This window comes from Bidens hawaiensis, unplaced genomic scaffold (genome assembly GCF_021521415.1).
Source record: "Bidens hawaiensis isolate Kalapana, Puna unplaced genomic scaffold, B.hawaiensis_p1.1 tig00009014_1, whole genome shotgun sequence".
Taxonomy (NCBI): domain Eukaryota; kingdom Viridiplantae; phylum Streptophyta; class Magnoliopsida; order Asterales; family Asteraceae; genus Bidens; species Bidens hawaiensis.
The window spans coordinates 153,774-177,517 of NW_027491657.1; the positions used below are offsets into that span (position 1 = coordinate 153,774).

The 23,744-nt window shown below is 36.9% G+C and overlaps 1 protein-coding gene across 1 annotated transcript; it reads right to left on the bottom strand.

The window, feature by feature from the left end:
- Nucleotides 1–8,485: 8,485 nt before the first annotated feature.
- On the bottom strand, nt 8,486–11,830 carry LOC143530732 (NADH dehydrogenase [ubiquinone] iron-sulfur protein 8, mitochondrial-like). Its single transcript, XM_077026190.1, has 8 exons — nt 11,666–11,830; nt 10,719–10,815; nt 9,628–9,681; nt 9,460–9,551; nt 9,248–9,361; nt 9,096–9,163; nt 8,919–9,030; nt 8,486–8,843 (listed from the first exon to the last, which is right to left on the bottom strand). The coding sequence occupies exons 1-8, from the start codon at nt 11,717–11,719 to the stop codon at nt 8,748–8,750; spliced, it is 687 nt and encodes a 228-aa protein (XP_076882305.1). The 5' UTR covers nt 11,720–11,830; the 3' UTR covers nt 8,486–8,747.
- Nucleotides 11,831–23,744: the final 11,914 nt, after the last annotated feature.

Here is a 23,744-nt window from a genome sequence, read left to right on the forward strand (position 1 = left end):
GTTGAGCAAGTAAACCACGATTTTTGAGTATGTATAGTAATAAAATGACAATTCCATGAGATAATTGTAAATCACTACAACCAGTATAACAATAAATAAAAGTCAACCGAATCACATAGATAACGGTTTTCTCCGACGGTGTATGATCATACTAATGAGGATGAGGATACCAACCAACATAAAACAGTAAACACATAGTCACATTTGCACATATCAACTAATCGAGAAATTTCAATTACGCATATAATGGAATCGTAGTGAAAACAATAATTTGATTGTGAACGCATAACGCCCCCAAAAATGTAAAACGGTAAAAAGGAGGATGTGGATTTACTTACGTTGCAATTGTGTTGATGAGGATGAGGAACAATACAAAAGACATTTAAACTTCCCATGATACGTCAACGAGAGTTCCAAGATACAATAAATGTATTATAAACGGAACACTAATAAAACGTAACGAACTTGAGAAGTTTAGGGAATTTATGAACTTGTGATTTAGAGAATTATTATTTTAATAATAATTCTCTTGCGTTTATTTGATTTATACTTTCTTAACTTAAAATCAATAATAAGAAAAATTGAGAGATTCGTATTGAAATAAATAAGTTAGATGTAAATTTTTTAGTTTATTGATGAAACTATGGTTTAGTTATAACATTTAAGATTATTGATAGATGTTAGTACTAATAGTAATAGTAATCTCAATAATAATATTGTTAGTAACGAATAATATTAATAATATTGATAATAATTAGTAATAATATGATAATAATACTAATAACAATAATAGAAATTAATAAACATTAATAATAATAATGATAAGAATGTTAATATAAGTTTAGTAAAATCGGGTTTAGGATGACGGGGAAAAACGACTATTTACGTCGGTTATAATAATTAAATGATTATTTGTGTAGAGGATAATTATGGTTAAAAGAAATAAGATAACTAAATGATATTAACAAAAAAAAAATAAAAGCCAAAACCGGCTGGGCCGGGTTCGAACCCACGACCCAACCGTTACTATACTAGTGATCAACCAACTGAGCCAACATCAGTAGTTGTTAAAAGTCGGATTCGAGATAATAAATACACGAACCCAGTCGAACCCAAGAACCCTAGATACTTAATCGAGAAAAACATACCATGTTTGCTCAATTGAGTATGGGGCTTTGATTCTCCTTCCAAACGCGAATCTATCCATATATAACACTCCATGTAACTCATCCGAATCGTATGATATTGAGTTCAAGAGGTGTTCGGCCAAACCTGGCCTTAATTCGGCTACGGGTGATGATGATAATCGAATTAAGGATAGGGGAATGGTAGGCGCTAGAGAGTAGAAGGTTTGGGTGTGTTTAATCGGGTTATTTCGAACGATTTATATAGGATCCAAAATTTAGGGTTCCTACGGTTTGGTTTTGGTAAATACGACTCAATTACGGCTAACAACGCGATGTTTACTAAAATTTATAGCCTATTAGAGTAATATACGGTCGAATATGCTATTTCCCTAAATTAGTTGGATCGATTGGGCGGGAATTGATGGTGATTTGCAAACTGGGCCGCGAACCGGGTTGGGTAGGATCCATGGGCAGACTGTCGGACCAGGTTAGAAGAATTAGGTTTAATTTGATTAAAATATATTAAATAATAATGATATAATACTATATTTACACAGCAGGTCCCTGCAGTTTAGGTTTGGAAATATATTTGGGTTAAAGCTTTGGTTTGGGAGAAAAATGCCAAGTTTCGTAAGTTTTAAATAATTGAATTATTAAATAAAAGTGTTATAACAATAAAATAGTCAAATAAAAGTGATTACTTTATTGAACGAGTGACCCAAACTCTTAAACGGGTCGGGTAACGATTAAATGAATATAACAAAAAATACCGAAATGTTACATGTCTCATAGCAAAAATCCCACAATCTACCCCGTTTTCGGTTGTTCTCCATGACATCCTTAATCTTGTGATTGGAGCCTTATTGATTTGTTCAGCAATGGGGTGATTGATTTTCTTAAGATACATGTAGAAGACGGTTCTCTAAAAATACATTAAAAGCAGTTAAGTATTTCACAAATTTTATAATAGATTTTTGTTGAGCGTTTACCAGGATTTGGGGATTCTTGTTGTATCTTTCTTCAAAAAGTCTTTTGATTTCTTTTTGTTTGTCTTGTGGCTTTTTAAACTTTTTATTAGCCAGTACTTCTTGATGTCCACTGTTGTCAAGCAACTCTATCACTCCGGTTTGAAGGTTGAAAACAACCACATAGAAGTGATCTCTATGTAGTATTGGCACGAAGAAAATAGCAACTTCCTTCATTATTTTGACATCACACCTCATCATCTCTTTCTTAATGTTGTACGTAAACGCATCGAGTCTTTGTTCGTTTGTGTGACCAAATGCTTTATTATAATGGTTAGTTGTCTGCATAAGAATTCAAATAAGCGTTTGATAAGCGTAGATACATAATACATGTCAAAGAGTTTAACAAGCGTTTAATAAGCGTTTTTAAGATAACATACCAGCAGTGTGCTTGTACCAAAGAACCTGAATGGTGATTCTACATATTTTTTTCTTTTCTTCAAAGTTCATGAGTTCACAGAATGCATCCATTGCGTTTGTTGTTATATATAAACCAGGACAAAAACTCTCAAAAATCACCTTAAATGAATCCGTGTAAGTAGTCTTGAAAACCTCTTCCCATATGTCGTCAAGGCAAAAAAAATATATACCCCGCAATTGTTTTTTCATCATGTGTGACTGATGTGTTTAGTTCAACCTCTCTTAAAACATATGGTGATTTCAATCCCGGATGTAACTTTCTCTTTCTTTCTTCTCTCACCAACTCTTTGTCTTTATTTTCTTGTATTAATGATACAGGAGATGTAATTTTGAGTATCATTTTTTAAGTTGATTTCGGTTTTATGAAATTTTCACTTGGTGACATACCAGCGTCAGCTTTTGAAATTTTCACTTGGTTTTTCTCTTCAACTCTAGTAACTTAAAAACAACAAGTTCAAGTCACTGAAGCAGATTACTAAATTTTTGTTTTTATAAAGCAAATGCATTTTTTTCTGTCTTACCTATGATATATTCGAGAGTTGCATCAGTGTTTATGGGATCAACACCATCTTTGGTTTCACCTCCTTGTATCATCTCTAATGCAAGGGCACTAGACTCTTGGGCATTTGTATGAACATGCACCACATTAGCTCCAAGTGAGATAACTGTGAAGCAATAAATGTGAGCGTGTAGAAAGCTTTTATGTATGAAACTGGTAAAAAAATATAGATAAGCGTTTAAGAAGAATTTAATACCTTCACTTCTTTTGGAATTTCAGTTTCTTTTGGATGCACCACATGAGCTCCAAGTGAGATAACTGTGAAGCAATAAGTGTGAGCGGTAGAAAGCGTTTATGTATGAAACTGGTAAAAAAAATATAGATAAGCGTTTAAGAAGCGTTTAATACCTTCAGCTTCTTTTGGAATTTCAGCTTCTTTTGGATGCACCACATGAGCTCTAAGTGAGACAACTGTGAAGAAATAAGTGTGAGCGTGTAGAAAGCGTTTATGTATGAAACTGGTAAAAAAATATAGATAAGCGTTTAAGAAGCGTTTAATACCTTCAACTTCTTTTGCAAAGTGTGTTCCATCTTGTCGTATTTAGATCCAACTTGTGAATCTTTCATATTAAATATAAACATATTAACAGAGTGTTTGACAAGCGTTTAAGTTTATTATTTAAGCATATTAATACCTTCTTTTGCCCATGCAAGTACTGTAGAGACAACTGAATCAAGTTTATTATTCCCTCCTAGTTCTGTTACTATAATTTCTTCATCTTTGTTTACTTGAAATTCATTACCAATGACAGCTATTATTTAAACTTTTATAAATAATATTCTTTTAAGTTGTATAAAAGAAGTTTTTAAGTTATTACCTTTTTCGGGCTCCACAACCTCCGTATTTACCACTGGATCACCACACCTTGCATCACCAACCCCTGCACCACTAGCCCTTGCATCATCAACAGTTTTCCCATATTTTTTCTTTTCTTCTGATAGATTATAAACTTCAGGAATCGTACCACTTCCTTCTTCACCAACCACAGTGTCTGAACCAACTACTGCATCTGAATGAACTGACTCAATTGCGGCAGCTGTATAAGAAGTGGGAACTTTCAAAGACATAGATATATATTTTGATAAAGAATTAGATTGATTTTCTCACCTAAATTAAGGAGTGTGTTATTTTTCATGGTTTCACTTTCTTGTGTTTTGGTAACCACATTAGGATTGAACATGTCTTCCCAATCACAACACCTAGCAAAGATATGTGGATTTGATAGATGTTTTTACTTCCCTTCACGGACCAATTTATTGATTTCTTTGCAAAGTATTTCAAATTTCTTCATTTTCTTATCCATTTTCTTATTCCAAGACTGTAAAATGAAAATATAGTTTTTAATTAAATTAAGATATTCTAATTTTATGGATGTCTCACATTTTCTTCCTTTGTTTCTTTTGGTGGTAGGTAAGCAGATATTCCAGACAGCTGAAGTGGGGTCATATAAAAGTCGACCAGCTCTTGCGTGTGTGTTCCCAATGGCATTTGCAAACTCAAATGTGAATACGTATCATCATCATCAAATTCGCCTTCAGCATAATCTGATTCTGTTTCACTTCCCCCCATCTGTCCCTGACATATGTTAACGTATCATTAAAAGAAATACAAATGTCATAAGTGTGAGCGTGTAGAAAGCGTTTATGTATGAAACTGGTAAAAAAATATAGATAAGCGTTTAATACCTTCAACTTCTTTCGGAATTTCAGCTTCTTTTGGATGCACAACATGAGCTCCAAGTGAGATAACTGTGAAGCAATAAGTGTGAGCGTGTAGAAAGCGTTTATGTATGAAACTGGAAAAAAAAATATAGATAGTCGTTTAAGAAGCGTTTAATACCTTCAGCTTCTTTTGCAACTGTTTTTGCATGTTTATCAGCAGAAGGAATATCAACTGTATTATTAGCAGCAGCTTCAGGAATTGTCTTGTCACTGGTGGCTGCAATCTCACCAGCAGCTGCAATCTCACCAGAAGCTGCAATTTCACCAGCAGCTGCAACATCATCTTTACCAGCATCAGCAGTATCAGTTGTAGGCTCAAGTAATCTTTTGTTTGTAGTTTCAACATTAGCTTCAACATCATTCTCATATGCAGGAGCGTATTCTTCGTTTTCAGAATCATCATCTAAAGGAGGTCCATTATTATACAAGTATTTCTCCATCCTTGCAAGAGTTGTTGTTGTTATGTAGTTGACTGTAGGTGTTGTGACCGGAGTCCCAAATGGACCATATTTCTTCCGGTACTCATGTGTGTAAAGCATCGTAAGGAAGGTGATTGGACCGTTGTATTGTTGATTGACATCTTTCCATTCTTCCTTTGTCATCTTTAGGTTTTCAATTACATAGCTGCACCAGTCCACATTTGGAATTATGAGATTTTATCGATTGCGGTGATGAATCGTTGGTTGACTGTTGTTGATTTTGTTATAAATCCTACACATGTGTTGAACAACACAAGAAAATTAATTTTAAACATGTCACCAACTCCTTAATCAGCAATCAATCTCTCTCTCTCACATGTTTTATAGTTATTCTTGGAGTCGGGAATTGGTTCTTGAACAGATCTGTAGTTGCATCATCCCCCAACCTTGGTCTACTCCTGTCTAAAACGGGTATCTTACCAATTGGTATACCCAACACCTCATGAATTTTTTTGTTGTTATCTTAATAACACCACTGCTGATGTTCAATTCATTAAACCGGTGATCATAGTTCATCAGCAACCAATGCCCTAAGATTGATGGAGTTTGGATAATTTGCAGGTTTAATATTGAACCAAATCCTATTTCTTTCAAACAATCTTTTTTTTTTCAGAGCTCATTTCACTCACTGCTTCGACAATGTTAAATGGTGCACATCTGAGCCGCAACTTTCTGTCTATAAATTCAACAAAAGGTTTCCTTTGTACCCTCCCAGCTGGCTTCTTTTCTTTAACAACCTTCTTTTCTTTAACAACCTTCTTCGCTGGTTTTTGAAAGTCTGAGTCTGAACTACTCTCTTCCACCTCTTTCCTCTTATTTGATAAAAATTTGTTGATTGGAACTTCAAAGTCCGAATCAGAGTTTGCTTCAACATGTTTTGTCTTAAGCTTTTTGACTCCGGCATCAACTTGTTTGTTTTAACCTTTCGCTTAACTAATCACACATAAAACTCAGATGTTCAGTTATCACAAACAAGCTTACCAAACGCTCATCAAACGCACAAGACCAGTTAAAGAACATGTTATTCGGTCATCACAAACGCTCATCAAATGCCTAATACTTGTATATGCAGAAACAGTTGTTCAGTTATTACAAACAAGCTTAGCAAACACTTGTCAAACACTCATCAAACGCCTAATACTATATGCAGAACCAGTTGTTCAGTTATCACAAACAAGCTTACCAAACGCTCATCAACGCACAAGACCAGTTAATGAACATGTTATTCAGTCATCACAAACGCACATCAAACGCCTAATACTATATGCAGAAACAGTTGTTCAGTTATCACAAACAAGCTTACAAAACGCTCATCAAACGCCTAATACTATATGCAGAACCAGTTGTTCAGTTATCACAAACAAGCTTACCAAACACTCATCAAATGCACAAGACCAGTTAAAGAACATGTTATTCACTTATCACAAACTCTCATCAAACGCCTAATACTATATGCAGAACCAGTTGTTCAGTTATCACAAAAAAGCTTACCAAACGCTCATCAAACGCACAAGAGTAGTTATTTAACACTTGGTATACAAATATGATGAAATCAACCCAAACACTTTTCAAACGCTTACAAACAGAGGTTAATTGACAACGTAATAACCAATAATTAAAAACAAATAATACAATTTAACATAAATTTAAACCCTAAAACGATTACATCCACTGATTGTTGTCAAACGCTCATGAAAACAACTGCTAAAACCTCTCTAAAACCTAAAACGATTACAGGAATAATAAACAAACACCAGATTTATTAATAATATGAGGTTTATCTTGTTTATGCTTTGATCTTCGTTCTTTCGTTGAAGCAGATGAGTTAGGGTTCTTTGTTTTATCCATCTTCATTACGATTGAATGTAGTGTGCTTCAGTTGCTTCGTCGCCGGAACAGTTGATAGTTTTAGTTGATTGAATGAGTACGCTTTCGTCGCCGGTAACCGCTCTCTTAATAGGTTGATTAATGAGAGTGATTTTAGGGAGACTAATTGACGATGTTACCCTTTTTGAAGAAAGAGGCGCGTGTTTTAAAAAACTTGACCGGACGCTTGATTGTGTCGCGTACTGTTTGTACGATAAGGGATTAATGTACGGTAACCGCGCTATATATATATATATATATATATATATATATATATATATATATATATATATATATATATATATATATATATATATATATATATATATATATATATTTGGGTCTACTAATTATGCAATATGCAATGAATTTGGAGTAATTGGTTTAACTTAGAAGTTTAAGATGAGCTCCATGAGTGAGCTTAGCTTTTCATAGGTCTTCACACATATTCACAAGATGTTTGAATTTACCCATTCATACTGCTATAACGCTATCTATGGTCTTGAAGGAGAAGATGTTAATCAAGACCTTACAATTGTATAGTAGGTCTATTAATCGGCTAAACTGTAGTCAGTGGCGAAGCTTGGACTGAGGCACCGGGAGGGGGGCCGAGCTCAAAATGTATACAAAATTTCACAAACGAGGGGGGGGGGGGCTCAAATTTTCGGCCAAAAAAGGCTAAACTTACATTACGTATAAAAATTTCTGGCAGAAAACGGGTAAATTTACATTACTGCGCAAAAAAACAAGGGGGCCGGGGCCACCCTGGGCCTCAATGAAGCTTCGCCCTTAGACTGTAGTAGACACCTGGTACAATGTTCTAAACATGTTTGCAAGATATCAAGCTAACCATAGACTGCCACATCTTACTAGTTTTGAGAGGTTAAAATTGTTGGACTTGGGCATCAAGTTGTTTTGTGTTATCATTCCCTCAGTCCGGTTCCATGAACTACGGTATCCCTCGATGATGTAAATTCAAGGACCAAACTGAACCCAATAAGTTAATATAGGAGCAGAAGACCAACCACAGTACAACATGTGGTCCTGTTTCGGCCATTCATCAGTACGGTTTCGGGTAAACTCGATTTCTGATCAGCCCTAGAAGTATCATGTCTAGACACATCACAAGTTGCATGCAATCAAATAAAAGACTAAGTTGAAGAAGATAACATGAAAAGTGGCTGGGTGGGAGATATGTGCATGTTCTGGGTTTGAGATTTATGCATAATGCGAGCAAATTGTTGCCCAGAAGCTTCAAACAAAAACATGAATAAAGATGGAATAATCTTGAACAAAATGTGCTCCGTTTACATTATTATAAAAGAACTAAAAAAAACTTTTCCAAACAGTAGAAAATTTCTACAATCAAACTTCTTAAATCACAATATCAGGAATTATCTTGAAAGCATCGATGCATCATCATACCTTCACATAAACACAAAAAGACAACACACTGACTGTCACGTGCTCATACATTACATGATCAGAACATATTGCAGAATCGCCTTCACTTTATTCTAGTGACAAGATTATGAAAGCGGAACACTGGCTAACGATACAAGCTCTCTGATCTTAGATTCTCAGCTATCTCGGTTTCCCACCTGTCTCCATTTTCAAGTAATTTCTCCTTGTCATACAAAAGTTCCTGTAAAAACAATATATACACATATTCAGATCTAGGTAATTGGTCAAAAGTTATATAAAACACTAAAAAGCTTACCTCGTGTGTCTCGGTAGCAAACTCAAAGTTGGGCCCTTCAACAATTGCATCAACGGGGCATGCCTCTTGGCAAAATCCACAATAGATACACTTTGTCATGTCGATATCATATCTGTCACAATCAATCACTGTTAGTGTGTGTGCGTGAGTGAGAGAGAGAGGCCGATATAATTTTACCTTGTCGTTCTACGGCTCCCGTCTTCTCGTTCTTCAGCTTCAATAGTGATAGCTTGAGCTGGGCATATCTAATATGCAATGAATATTTGATACAAATTATAAGAACTATATTATTAAAATTAATAACAGTAAAATAATCATGTAATGCTTACAGCTTCACAGAGTTTGCAGGCAATGCAACGCTCCTCTCCGGTTGGATAACGTCTGAGAGCATGTTCTCCTCGAAAACGAGGGCTCAGAGGACCCTTTTCAAACGGGTAATTAATCTGTATAAAAGTATTAATTGTGTATTAAGTCTAAGTAATTATTATTTGAAATTTTGGATAACAAGACATGGGTAAAGTAACTAATGTCAAATACTTACAGTAACTTTGGGTTCAAAGAAGTATTTGAGTGTTAGAGACAAACCGCGAACAAGTTCAGTCAGAAAAAGCGTGTTAATACTCCGCTCAAAAACTGTACATGATCAACAAGGAGTATAAATTTCATGAAAAAATTATGTAACATCGAAAAAAATTCCACATTTAATTACCAGAACTCCAATCTTTTGAGATCTCCTTTGCAAGCTTCTCTCTTTCTTCATCGTCTGTGATTGAACAGAAACGGTCAAAGATAGTCAAACGGTATCCATGTAAAGAAGTACACCACAATCATTCTCTATACATGCTATTACAAGTTGCATGCTGACAAATTCCTCGACACAATACTTATTCAACTATGAATTCTGTCACAAATGAATTAATAACATTGGAAAGTATTCTTTCAAAATGCATGTATATCCGTTATGCAAACTGTTTAAAGGATAATTACAAAAAAAAAAAAAAGGGAAACAGTGAGACAATCAAATATATATTTGAGTGTCAGATACCAACTGGAGCTTGTTTATAGCTTGTCCTTTTAAAACCATGTTTGCCTTAAGGTTTCTATATCCTGTTAAAAGAGCAACCAACCTCTTGGTTTTACATTAATTTAGCTAATCATATTTCCCAAACACTTAAGTAAATACTAAGTACACAATAGCCACTTGCTCCTTCAATCTAATTGTTACTTACCTTTACTACGCTTATGTATTAAAGTACCTTTTTTATCGTTCACTTTTACTAGTATGCAGACACCAACTAAGAAACCATACTACTTAACCATAATGTACCAAGTTCTAGTCTTCTTGTTACATGATATAGTAGGTTATCACATGTAGAATAAACACTAAAAGATATCCAAGAGATCATCTCTCCGCTGAAGAATAAACAAGTCACTCATTCATTTAACAGTGTAATTATAAGATAACTAGAGAAGTAAAAGGTTGGCAACTTCTAGAAAACAAATGGAGTACATTTTAGCTTGTGAAACCGACACAAAAGGCTTTGTGCATATATACAGTCAAGAGGAAACGATCACATAAGATACTAATCAACAGCATCAAGGATGTTCAGTACAAATGAAAACACATAGAGGCAGGTGTATGAAGTGTCTTATTTGACATCATTTTTCTATCCTAAAAGCAATTAAGTGCAAGCATTTCTTTCCTTTTTGTTCTTCAATATAGCATACATGCATATACATAACAATTTATACATCGTTACCCTTATCATGTAAGACTAAAAAAAAAAACTTAACAGCTACCTTTATCCGTAGAAAAGGAGTGTTTGGTTGCAAACGAGCGTGCACCAGGTACTGTCTCACGGATGATAGACCCCTGCAATGCTTGTCCTGACACAGCCTGGTAATAAGATGAAAGAAGCATATCATCGTGAGTCATGACACTGACCCAAAAGTATGTACTTTATGAAAACATAATTTGATTCTAGCTTTAGAGATTAATGTTTCTCTACTGTTCAAAACATTGGAACTGGTTTTCAGCTCATACTTTGAAATGTAAAGAGAAAGATAATAACTCTTGAAAGACAACATCAATCAAACTCAAAATCTCCGATTCCATTATCATGTAATGTCATACTTCAAATTCTTTTTAATTTGACTAACATTTCATAGATCTTAGGATTAAAATTAGTTTTTTAATTATTGTTTTCGGTTTTCTCCCTCTGAAATTGAATTAACTAACAAATTAAATTAACTAACACTTCTTCCCTCTGCAAGTAAATGAAACATCTTATTGGTAACTAAACACATCACAAATGCTAGTTTACGGCTAACCACAGGTACAAAACCGAAACTGTTACAGGTTTTATGTTAATTCGGGTTTCAGTTAATACAGGTTCGGTTATTGCTCACCCCTACCTTAAACTATAACAAAACTACAATTACAATCGAACTAATTTCAATAAAACTCATTCCCAAACCCTATAAAATTTGAAAACATATTAATTGTATCAGTCCTAAAATGAATTCAACAAAACTTATTATTTCAAAACCCTAAATAATCTAAAAACCTACCTACGATTACTGGATGTACCCAAACCCTCACAAATCAAAAGCGAGCTTCTATCGAGAAAATACACAACGAATCCAATTCGTGTGATCTCAAGCGTGCCCTAATAATAATAATAATAATAATAATATTTAGAAGGTGTGTTTGTGAGAGAGAGGAAAGAGGATAGGATGGATCTTACGAGGTGACGGTAACGAAGAGCAGAGATGGACTTGCAAGCTAAGATGGCGGCCATTGATGAGCTGATTTGATGGTGATCAACTCTCCCCAACGTTAATGGAGGTCTTCGTTTCAGTTCGATATTGGTATAAATTACGAACCGGCCTTGTGCGTCCACGTATAAACCGTACGAACCGGCAATTTACTTCCACGTACAACGATACCCAACCAGGCAACCATACAAAGTTACCAACCGCCGTTGCTTGTTGTTTGTAGTTCACGTGCAAACGAGTCGAGCCGCTCGTGAGCTACTTGACATCGAATCAATAAAAGTCTTGAAAATTAGCCGAGACATATCACGCCCGAGCCTCAAATAAAACACATTTACTTATTCAACCTACTACAAAAGATTGTTTAGGATCGTTATGACATAAAGATTCTAATTTACATTTTTTTAAAAGACCAAGAAAAAAATGTTGTCTGGTTACTTCGTACAGGGTGACCTAATGACAAAAAGGTCACCGTATGCTGGTCCAACCAAGTCATACGGAGGTTTAAGCGCCTCCAAGTTATTTTCAGTTTGGTGAAAACTCACCCGTCCGAAGGCTCACTTGTGGCAATACTGGGGCATCCTCAGGATCGAACCGGATATCACAAAGATCCGGTCTTCTTTCATGGAGTCACTTATGACCTCCCCAAAGTGTTGTCTGTGGGGATTGAACATTGGTTTCCTACCACTACACCAGTTTTTATGTTAATGAAACACAAGTTTCCTACCACTACACCACATTGAAAAGGACAAGCCTGGTTTACATTTTAGTTTTAACTTTTAACCATTTTGGACTTTTATGCATTAATTTTACAATATGTGTTAATTTTACAATTCACTGCCGAGCTTTAGCTTGTTTGAAAAGTTGCACATGAGTTCGAGCCAAGTTTACGCTCATTAAGGTATTCTCAAAATATACAAATATAATTAAAACGTGTATACATTAATTAGAAAGTAATAAAAACAAGTTGAGCCCAAGCTTTAAAATTGGAGATGGAAACAAGTCGGGCTAATCTTGAGATTCTGTAAGTCAAAACAAGCCGAGCTCAAGCCTAATTAAAATCAGGCTCGGATTGGTGGCTCGTCTAGTTTGTGGCATTCTATTTTTCATTTAACATCGTATATCCAAAAGGGTGTAAACCACAAAGTCTCAAAAATAAAAAGAAAAAAAGAGATGTGGTAGGATGTACCTTGGGTGGTGAACGACTTAGAAAAGGAAAACGAGAGGAAAACTAGAAATTTTTGGCGAGAAATCAAGGAATTAGGGAGTATTCTTCATCCTTGAATAAGTAACCAATTAGGTAAGTGAAATTCTAAACAAAAATCTAAACTTTGATGTGTTTTAAGTTGGTGGTTAGCAAAGAGATTATGAGTACTACTTGAGGATTCACGTTATTTACTAGTTATTGAGGATGACATGTTTCTTGTGTATGATGTTATCAGGGTATGTATACAATATTGTTGATGAATAGATCATTGTGTATTTTTTTGGGATTTCTATTGGGGCGGTTTGGTCAATCTATTTTGAATGAGCAAAAATTGTTATACTTGTGTTAAATATGCTCCCTTTATTATGTTTAAAACCATTGAATGTGATGAGAGATTATCATAATCAAGTTATAGAGAATTTGAGTTATTGATCTAATTTGTTGGTTTTGGGGCTTTCATCCTCCTTGATTGAGTAACTAGTGTTTGATGGCATGTATGGATGGAACGGATCCAAACCTTACTCATGCGTATTAATTATCAAGAATAGAAGTAAGAGGTTGAAGCATTGAGAAGAATGAGTTTTATTGAACTAAATACCTAATGCGTCAAGAGATTGAGGTGAGATGTAATATATAGTTGTGATATGTGTTTTGAGTCGTAACAATTTGACATTTTTAAGTGTCGAGTAAAGTAAATGAGGTGAACATAAAGGTCTGAGAACATTTGCAATCGAGAGACCGTCAAACATAATTGAGTAATTATACGTTTCTATAGTTAGTATATATAAATACATTACTTTGTATCTTACTTACAAATTTGAATTCCAATGTGATTGAATATGAATGTACTTTATCAAAATTCTTTATGCCAGCTTGATCTTCAAATGGTCTTGTTTGAGACTAAAGATTAAAAAAGAGATGTTACTCTAGAGAAAGGGGGCTTCTAGTCATAGAGGGAAAACGTGTTTCACCTCGAGATGGTTGAATTGGAAATGAATCATAAAAGGGGAAAAAGGATAATGAATCATGAGGGAATGTGACTCAATATTATGTACAAGGTTAACAGCTAAAGCATGGTCAAATTAATTAGGCAAAAGTATGGAGAGATCGATTGGGCTTATTGCGTGTTGTGAGCGACCCAAGCCAAATTAGCCCAGTTGAGGCGGTCGAAAGGAATTAGGGAACGTCACCAAATATAACCAAGTGAAGGAGAGCAAATAGGTCATAACGAATGTGAATAGCGTGAGTTCTTCTTTCCGATCTTCCTATTACGTATCCTTGGTTAATCTCAGTTTCCTATCTTTGATAATTCATAATTCAATTGAAACTTATCATCTTCTTGCCTATTCGTAATGTTTGGAATGACCATATACAACAATGTGTTGTGAAAGTATATGTTTGTGAAAATTATTGAAGACCAAATAATACCTAGCCTTTTTTTGTTACACTGCATTTCTTTAATAGTAGCATGTATAATATATTTATATAATAAAAAATAAGTTTGTCCGTAATAATAACAACAAGAACCATGATTTAAAGCTTTACACATATAAAATTCCACGAGACTACGTGTAACGTAAATAGAAACTGAAGCATCAAAGTTCATTAAATAATATGAATATGCAATTGTAATCTACTGTCCTTTTCTAGGATAAGAAAATTGCAAGGATATTGAAATTCAGAAATGGACCACTGATCACCACCACCACCAACTAATTACGGCTACATATCAATATACTCAACACAAATGAATTCTCATAACTTCAATTTCAACGAACTATGATTGGGGTGATACACCATTATAGATACTCATACACCACCTTTTGTTTATACGGTTCGTATAGGGCTATATGTACGGTATAGCTCTACCGCCGTATAGACAAAAAAAGTTTAGGCACTCTTATAATATGTTTTGTCAGTCAGTTTAGAAAATTTTTCTTTTTAGTTTTTTGGTCGGTCAATTTCGAAAATTTGAAATCGTGACGAACGGTTTGGTTTAAAGTTTATACCAAAAACCGGTCATATAAAACCGAATTGGACCGTAAGACTATCTTATTAACATTACACATTTAATCATGTTTTAAGCTTTAATCCGGATATTACATTCAGTCAAAAGACATTAAGCTTAATCTTATCAACCATCATAAAAATCTTTCATGTTTCAAGCTTAGAGACCTGAAAATATGTTTATATGGGCCGTATAGCATTATACGGATCGTATAGGCTCGTATAGTCGTTTTCAAGTGCGCTTAACAGTGGTCAATGCCATACTGACTTTTTCTACAAAAATTTTCTATAACCGTATAGTAGGGTGAAGAAGCAGATGAGGTCTAGACCAATGATTCCACCGGGTATGGATTAGGGTATAGTAATTAGGTTAACAGGAGCGTGGATCTAACAATTCCGAAGACGGTAACCTGCAAAACATAACACCATGAGCTTGCTACAGGAAGGACAAAAATGGAGGTCTTCCCGTAACCACCCTCCTACGTGAGAATAAGTGTCGTTCTTGTAGAGAGAGAAAGTACATAAGTGATTGGTATAATATGTGAAGTGTGAATTAATACCTCATGATGACGAGTCTAGTATTTATAGCCGGTGGTTAAAAGAATATTATTGGTTACTTCTAGAAGATATTCCTTCTAACTGACTGGACATGTGGCAACGTTTAATAGGAGATGGCAGCTAGCCATGCGCATGGTCGTAACAAACTATCTAGTTGTCCTCCTCTGATTGACTACCATGTCACGTGCTTTCTACGAAGGAATGTTCGTATTATCCTTCTAGAAGGAAGTTGGTTATAATTGTCTTGCTGATGTCATCTTTTCTTCATTTCGCACTTTTGAGATGTTTCCGCGTAATGGAGACAATGCGGGAAGTCTTTATTCGTTAAGACAGTTGTCTGACTCTTTGCTTTCTTATATATTTTGCGGGTGAAGGAGAAGATTCTACAAATGCCTTCTAAAGGAGTCTTGAATGATCTGTGGTCTTCAGGGATGACCTGCAGATACCTTTTGAGGGATCCTTGAGTGGTCCGCGGGTATTATTTGGTGGGTATTTGGAGTTTTCACTACCCTACCTCTATATATGGTTTATATTGTAGCAGATGATATACAAGCAATTAAATACTTATACGGCTCGTATAAGTCTATAAAGTCGTATAGGCTACAAAAAGTTATTTTTTCCCTGTCAGTCATGCGTAGCTTATACGGTCCGTATAGGCTTATACGAGTGTATAATCATATCAAGTCAGCATGAGGGTGTATACATTATGATCACATCCCTTTTGTTCTTTATTTAACTAAAATCTCACCAATGCACACAGAATCAACCGAGGATTTTTGTCTATTTGTAATAATTGTCATTTACTTTGGGGTGTTGACAGCATCATTGAAAGTTGTGCCTGTTTTTAAGGGATGTGAGTGTATCAGTATTGGAGTCTTTCTTGCCTTTTTAATTCTTGATTTATGAAAACCACGATTTATAACTAAAGCTTTTTGGGTGTAGATCTATACTATGTAATATATGATGTTTTGTTTGATCTGGCTTTTGGCATGTTTGTGGGTATGATTCTTCGCTATAAAGTATTGATCCAAATTTATTGTATGTTTTAAGTTCCAATTCAATTGATCGATAATAAAACCGATAACTGATGTGACTAGTCACACTACTAACTTACAATTTTGTTGCTAATACTAATCAACTCTAAAGGAAAGGCAACTATGTTTGCCATTAATAAACCTTTCATTTTTTTTACTTCAATCAAAATATTGAAAATTGTTTTGATACAACGTAACTAAAAGCTAGAGCACGTGAAGATAATTATATGTTAGAAAAGTGATTGCGCTGACAAGAAAAGTGAAAGTAAAAAGTGTTATCGGTAACATCGTCACTTTGGATCATTATTTGCCAATACTAATTGGTGATAATTTGAATTATTAAAATCCAATTTATCGGTTTACTTAGCCCGTGATTGGTCAATTATTATTCTTTTATGAATTCTGAGTACAAAATGAATCTTTTTTAATGCATCATCTCATTTGCAGCTAGATGTGTTAATCAATTGCTGTTGCTGCTAATGACTGCTGCTCATTGTTTTTTTTTAATCTTTACCATAAAAGATGCGTTTATTTTTGTTTGTGTTTTAACCTCTTCAGAATCATAATAATCAAACTTTATTAATATCATTTTTAAAATTTTAACCAAATGTTTGATGATTATTGAAGTGATCCAAAGGTCCTTTTGGTGGGTATGGTTCTTTACTGCAACCCTATGCTTCTTTGTTTGTTACTAAACATTTTATTGTGTAGATATTTTTTGAACATGCAAGGATGGCAAAAAAAAGCCACCAATTCTTAATGGATTCTTCACCCCCTGACTCTGCTTGTGTCAGTTGTATTGCTCGACTCGTGTACCCTTTTTAGGTTTTAGGAAGTTATTTTAACACTAGGAAATTGTTACATACACCGTACACGTAATGTATTACATTAGTAGCCAGTTACATGTATGCAATAATTCATATGTATGAGAAATGAGAATCACCTCCCTATAACCATACAATCATAAATTTTAAGTGAAGCCTGAACCTAACCAACTTAAGAAAGAAGAAATTAGAAAGATACTGACGGATAATAATCTAAACTGGGTTTATTCTAATCGGTGGTTTCAAATTATAAAAATCTACTTACATCGGTCCTCATTAATAAAAACATAGCAACGCTAAGTTATTTTTCGAATTTCAAACTAATGTTTTAAGTCTTTTGATCGGAATAAAGATATAACTCGATAGATGTAAACCTTAACTCGAAACAACGCACCAAACGGCTTGATTAGGGCTTCAATTCGGGTGTTTGAACTTCCAATTAACAAAAATCAAGCCGGTTGGAGCAGCTTTGAGCTAAGTTTTACATCAATCAACCCGTATCTTCTTTCTATCAAAAGCCTTAAAAATCAATTTAAAAATTCGGCATAAATTTAACGCACCGTTAAGTTTTATTTTTTAATAGAGGATAAATGAGAGTAGATTTTTAAAATTTTGGAACCACCAGTGGAAATAAGCTCACTTGGAATTACTATCCGTCAATAACATTTAGTAGGGATTTTTAAAATTCAATAAGCCTATTAAAAACTTGTGGGGTTGTTTGTGTAACATATTGGAACTTGAGGATTATCATATTAAAAAGTTGTGGGGTTAATTATATAATTAGTGAGACTTGAGTCTTGTCATATTAAAAAATGATATGATTAATTGTGTAACTAAATGAAGTTTGTGAGATACAATACATAATAGAGGGTTAATTGTGTAGCTAAATGAAAGTTGTGTACGTATGAAAATATATGTGTGGGGTACCATGTGTATAACTAAATGGAATTTATGGATACAATATGTAAATAGGCATACACTTTCAAAAGTGTTTTTTTAATATATATATCAATGTATAATTGATAAATAGAGTTTGTTACCAAGTGAAATAAGATATTAGGGATGTGAGTTTTTGAATGACACCAAAGTAAGAACATACCTGCCAAACACCATCTAAGGACATATCTATTAGGGGCGTGAGTTTCTGAATGACACCAGCTGAAGAAACACGGATCCGTTTCCCTATTCAGGTCTTGGATCCAATGAGTCCACAGGGTAGGATATGATAACAACTAACACAGTATGAGTATAACTTCCCAAAGTCCAGTGACCGGAACATGCAAAACAGAAACCGTGAGTCTCGTTACGGGGAGGACAAGAGGGGGGGGTGTCTTCCCGTAACCACCCTCCGGCGTGAGAATCAGTACAGCTCTTAAGAGAGAAAGTACTTAAGTAAATAGAGCAAGTACAGAGAGAGTATATGTGAGTAAATATGAATGAGTGAATGAATACCTCATGTAGGTTGACAAGGTATTTATAGCCGAAGGATGTAGGAAGGTGATTGGGCCAGCTGTCCTCTTCTAGAAGATCTCAGTAACCGTCTGGACGCGTGTCCCTTTGTGATAGGTTGAGCTATACGTCCTATGTGCATGGGTATAACAACCTAGACACGCGTCCTCTTATGATAGGACGGATCACACCATGGCCATGTGCACGGTTATAACAACCTGGCCAGGTGTCTTTCGCTCATTGGTTGGCGAGTCACGTATTCTTCAAGTAACAATCATGATTATTCTTCTAGGAGATAGTTAGTTATCTATAGCTGGCCTGTTGGCATTGCCTTCCGGTCATTTTGGCGGGCAGATGTCCTGTCCCGCGAATGACTTCTGAGGGTGTCTAGATGCTTCCGCGTGTGATGCAAGGATGTTCCTCCTCTACCATGTTGTGCGGGTGATCCATATGCTCCTCGGGTGGTATATGAAGGGTTCCTCTCTTACCCGCGGATGTTACTTAAGGGTATTTGGGCCTTTTTGGTACCCTACCTTTATAAGTCCACCCAGTCCAGTGTTTCTTCCATGTGAAGTTTTTATGCGGGTGAAATTTTGGATTTAAGGTAAAATTGGGGGGTTTTTGAATTTTGAAGTTAGGTAGAAAATATCTTCTGTTGGTGTGGATAATCATGAAAAAAGGACAAGTTTACCACTCCCAGGCTCGTGAACAGATGATGGGATGTTTATGACGGCTGTCACTGTACCCGACTGTGCAACTTTTTCTCTTTTTCGAATTTCCCGTGTGACATGGTGACCTTTGATTTGAGTGATGAATTTCTCTCTCCACTGTTCATATCCTCGCATTAATTGCGATGGGTATAAATAGTGGGAGTATCTTCCATTCGAAGTTTTATCGCATTTGATTTCTAAGTATCTTTCTTCTTTTCTCTCTCGAGATTTCCGATTAATCACTAAATCTCCTCCAATTTTCATTATTCTTTCTATAATACGATGGCTGGTCAATCTAAGGTTGGCGAGATAGAGATTCAATGGGATCGGTTTGACTTTGAAAAGTTAATTGGGACTTATGGTATCCCACCGGAGTGGAAACCGGAATTTCCCTCTCCTGGTTCTATAGCCAGCCTGCCACCTCCTAGCAAAATGGCTGTGTATTATGATTACTTTGTCTATGGGAATTTCCGTTTTCCCATTACAAAGTTTTTTATGAAGATTTTAAGTGCATATGGGATACATTTATCCCAGTTGCATCCTCGCGCCGTCATGCGAATTCGTCATTACGAATTCGTGCGTACAACACTTGGAATGTTACCTCACTTTGACCGATTTCCCGTCTTCTACAGACTCGCCAGCCGTGGCAGTTGGTTCACGTGCCGAGGATTGTCCGATAGGAGTATCGGTTACGAGGTCGAAAAAAGGTCAAAGGATTGGCGTTGCAAGTTCTTCTGGATATCTGAGGAGGGGTGCCTGTTGCTATGGTCCGCCGTCCGATCAATGATGTACTCCCAGACGTTGTCGCGGCCGCTCACGAGGGTCGTGATTGGTTTCGTGTCCTTATGTCGGAACCAACGCCTATGCGAGCGCTACACAAGGAAGCCCTTGTATGGGCAGGCATGAACCAACGTCTGAGTTTTTGGAACCCGTATTTATCGGTCTAGACGAACGTAAGTTGCCTTCTATGATTTTTCTCTTGCTTTGAAACTTTATGACTGATTTTTTGTGTTTTCCCTTTCAGGTCAGGGTCCCATGATAAAAGATCTTTTCGAGGATAAGGGTTGTGTCCGATAGAGCATCCGCGATGCGAGTGACAGACCCATCCTTGAGAAGACGAAAGACCGATTCCTTTTTCCAACAAATGTGCGGGCCGAACCCTTAGTTTCGGATGCGACCTTAGAATTAGGTGCATACGTTTTAAACCCTCCTCCCCTTAATGCCCTCACTTTTGATGGGGTGATCGCCATTCTATCATTGAGTGACGACTCCGCCACTCAAGAATAGGGGAGCTCTGATGATGATGCCTCTGAATTTGCCTCTGTCTCACACCTATTGACAGAGCTGGAGAAGAAGAGGACTTTTAGGTTCTTTCAGGCGAGTGATGCGGGTGCAAGTACCGCGGACGCCGGAGAAGGATCTTAAAAGAAGAAGCGGAAGACTCACCGTCCCAAGAAGCCACAGTATAGTCTTGCAGAGCGTATGGATACAGTATAAGGTATGTATTTCATTTTCTGCATTTTACTGCTTTGGAATGTTAACTAAGCGTGATCTTCTTGTGTAGATCCGTTGATCATTGGGGACGATGTGTCTGAAAAGTTACCACCGCCAACCCCCAGATCTGAGAAACAACCGTCTCCTCCTCCTGAGAGGGAAAGAGAAGATAAGCCGCCTACTCCTCCAATTGAGACTACTACGGAGGAGCCAGTCGTCCAGTCTGGGAATGATAGTTCTTTTGACTATCTTTTTCAAACTGGGAATGTCACTGGCTTCCAGGAGAGCAGCCCAGCTGTGAATGCAGAGGGTTTTAGGACCGAGGAATCTCCGCCCCGTTCCTCCTCCACAACTTTTTGCTACTTCCTCTCCTTTGCCTACGGACGGTGAAGGAAGTTTCCCATATGGGCGAGCATTTCAGAGTGCTGGGGAGACGATAACACAAAATGCTCCTCAACAATCAACCTCAATCCCTGTTCGCCTTGAAGCTTCAGGTTCACGTTATTATGGGGATGCGAATCTAGGGGACGATTTTGATATGTTCGTCCCTCCATGGGACATTATCAATGGGTCCAGGTTTTCTGATCCTGGGACTTGCATGAGTTTTGTTAAACACTGTGTGCCGCCTGCCGAAATGGCGCACCAGCGTGAACGTTCCTGCCATGATCTCCACAACGACTTATCTTTTTCCTTGGCTAACACTTTAGCCTACAGCCAGGAAATCTTACGTGAATGGTGTACCATGGGCGGGAAATTAGGTGAAGCTTCTCGAGCTGTCGAAGCTGCGAAGAAAGAAGCTGAGGATCATCGCTTGGCGGCCAGTGCAGCCAAGTGGAAACAGACGGATGCGGAGATCGCCCTTAGGGTTGAACAAGATCAGAATGCTTCCTCCGCCCGTCAATGGAAGGAAGCCTGTGAGAGGCAAAATGCCGTTCTCGAAGCTTCCCGGGCTGAAGCTCAAAAGAGAAAAGAAGACTTGGCGGGAGACCTTGAAGCTAATTCGGCTTTAGAAAGCCAAGTATCCTGCCAAGGCAACCTGATTAAAGAGCTTGAAGCGGAGCTAAAGCTGCAAAGGGAGCAGGTCAAGCTTAAGGACAAAAGTGCTGCTGAGATACAAGCTGCCTATGACTCCCTTTTGCAAGCTCGTGAGGAGGCAGAATCTCGCGCTACTGAAGCTTCCGTAGTTAATCAAAGAATGATCGACGTGATACGGGAGCTTCAAAGCAGGGTGGAGCGTACGGAGCAAGACCGTCAGTGGTTCCTCACGCGGGGACTCGACTCTGTAAGTTTCTTTCGTCCGTTATCAGCATGTATTTGATGCTACTGATATTAATGAATCACTTTTTTGCCTTTGGCAGGTCATCCGTTATGTTAAGGGAAGCGCAGAGCTAACTGATAGCTTTGCTAACTTGATGAACGCCTCATCCCAACTTGGTCGTGTGAGAGGCTTCAATGAAGGGATGACCTATGCTCAAAGTGGTCGTTCTTTTAGAGATCATCCACTTCATGACCTTGATGTCAAGCAGGAGCGAGATATGCGGATTAAGGAACATGATGGCTTAGTGTTTCCTTTACAAAATATGCTTCCGGAGTTTGCTTCAGCCAGTGACGGCGTACAGCAATTGAAGAATTACCTTGACGATGAATCTGAAGACGCCTCATCTGAGGACACTCCACCAACTCCTCTGGAAGATATTGTAGCTCCTAATCCATAGAATAGGATAGGCTAGATTTTGAGATTTTGTAACTATTCCTCTGTATTTTTTGTAATCGTCTTTTGATTATCTAATGGAAAGAAAGGTTTTGTCTTGTTGAGAATATTATATTGTTTGTATGATAATGTCTTTGCGAGATATTTTGAAATTTAAATTTTTGCAAGTTGGACACTTTTGATGACGTGGCAGAGAAAGGAACTTTAAGGGACAACTGACAAGACGTATATGACGCCTTTTGACAGCCTGTTCACACTTTCTTGAATTTCCCGCCTGACGTGTCAACCATCCGACGATCCGCGTTTTCTCTCTCTTCTGTTAGTCCATCAGTTGCATTAATTGCGATACATATAAATAGATCATACCCATATCCTATTCAACCTTTACTACTTACAAAATTATCCATTTCTCTTATTGAAAGCAAATATGAGATTTCTTCATCTCTATTGCTCTAGCTTCTTGACTCAAGTTCTTCTCTAAGATCTTAGTATACCGATCTTATTTAGATGGTGGAGACAAGAAAAGTGCTCCTGTAGTGCACGAGGTCATTGTGAACCTCAAGAAGAAAGACTATGAAGATGTTGTTAACGTGTATGGTCTGTCATCGGAATGGGAACCAGAACGTCTAGGGACTGGTTTGATTGCAACCAGTCTAACCCCGAAGAAAATGGTTGTTTATCTGGATCATTTTACAATGGGAAACTTTCGGATCCCGATGACGAGGTTTGTCCAGCCGGTCTTGACAACCTATGGAATCCACATATCCCAAATCCATCCCTTTGGGATGTTAAGAATTCGACATTTCGAATTCTGTTGTCAAGCTCGCGACTTTGAACCCTCCGTTGGCATGTTTGCCGTTTTTTACAAGATGACCTTCCGCGACGGGTGGTACAGCTTTGCCACCACCGGGAAGGGGTTATAGGTACAGAATGGATCCATAGCCTTCATGGCTGGTAGTAAAAAAAAATTTAGATCAGGGAAGATGTTATTCCGTTCGCGATGACTCATCGCAAGGCGGAGGACGCAATGCCAGTGGTTCCGGTCGCTGCTCATGAG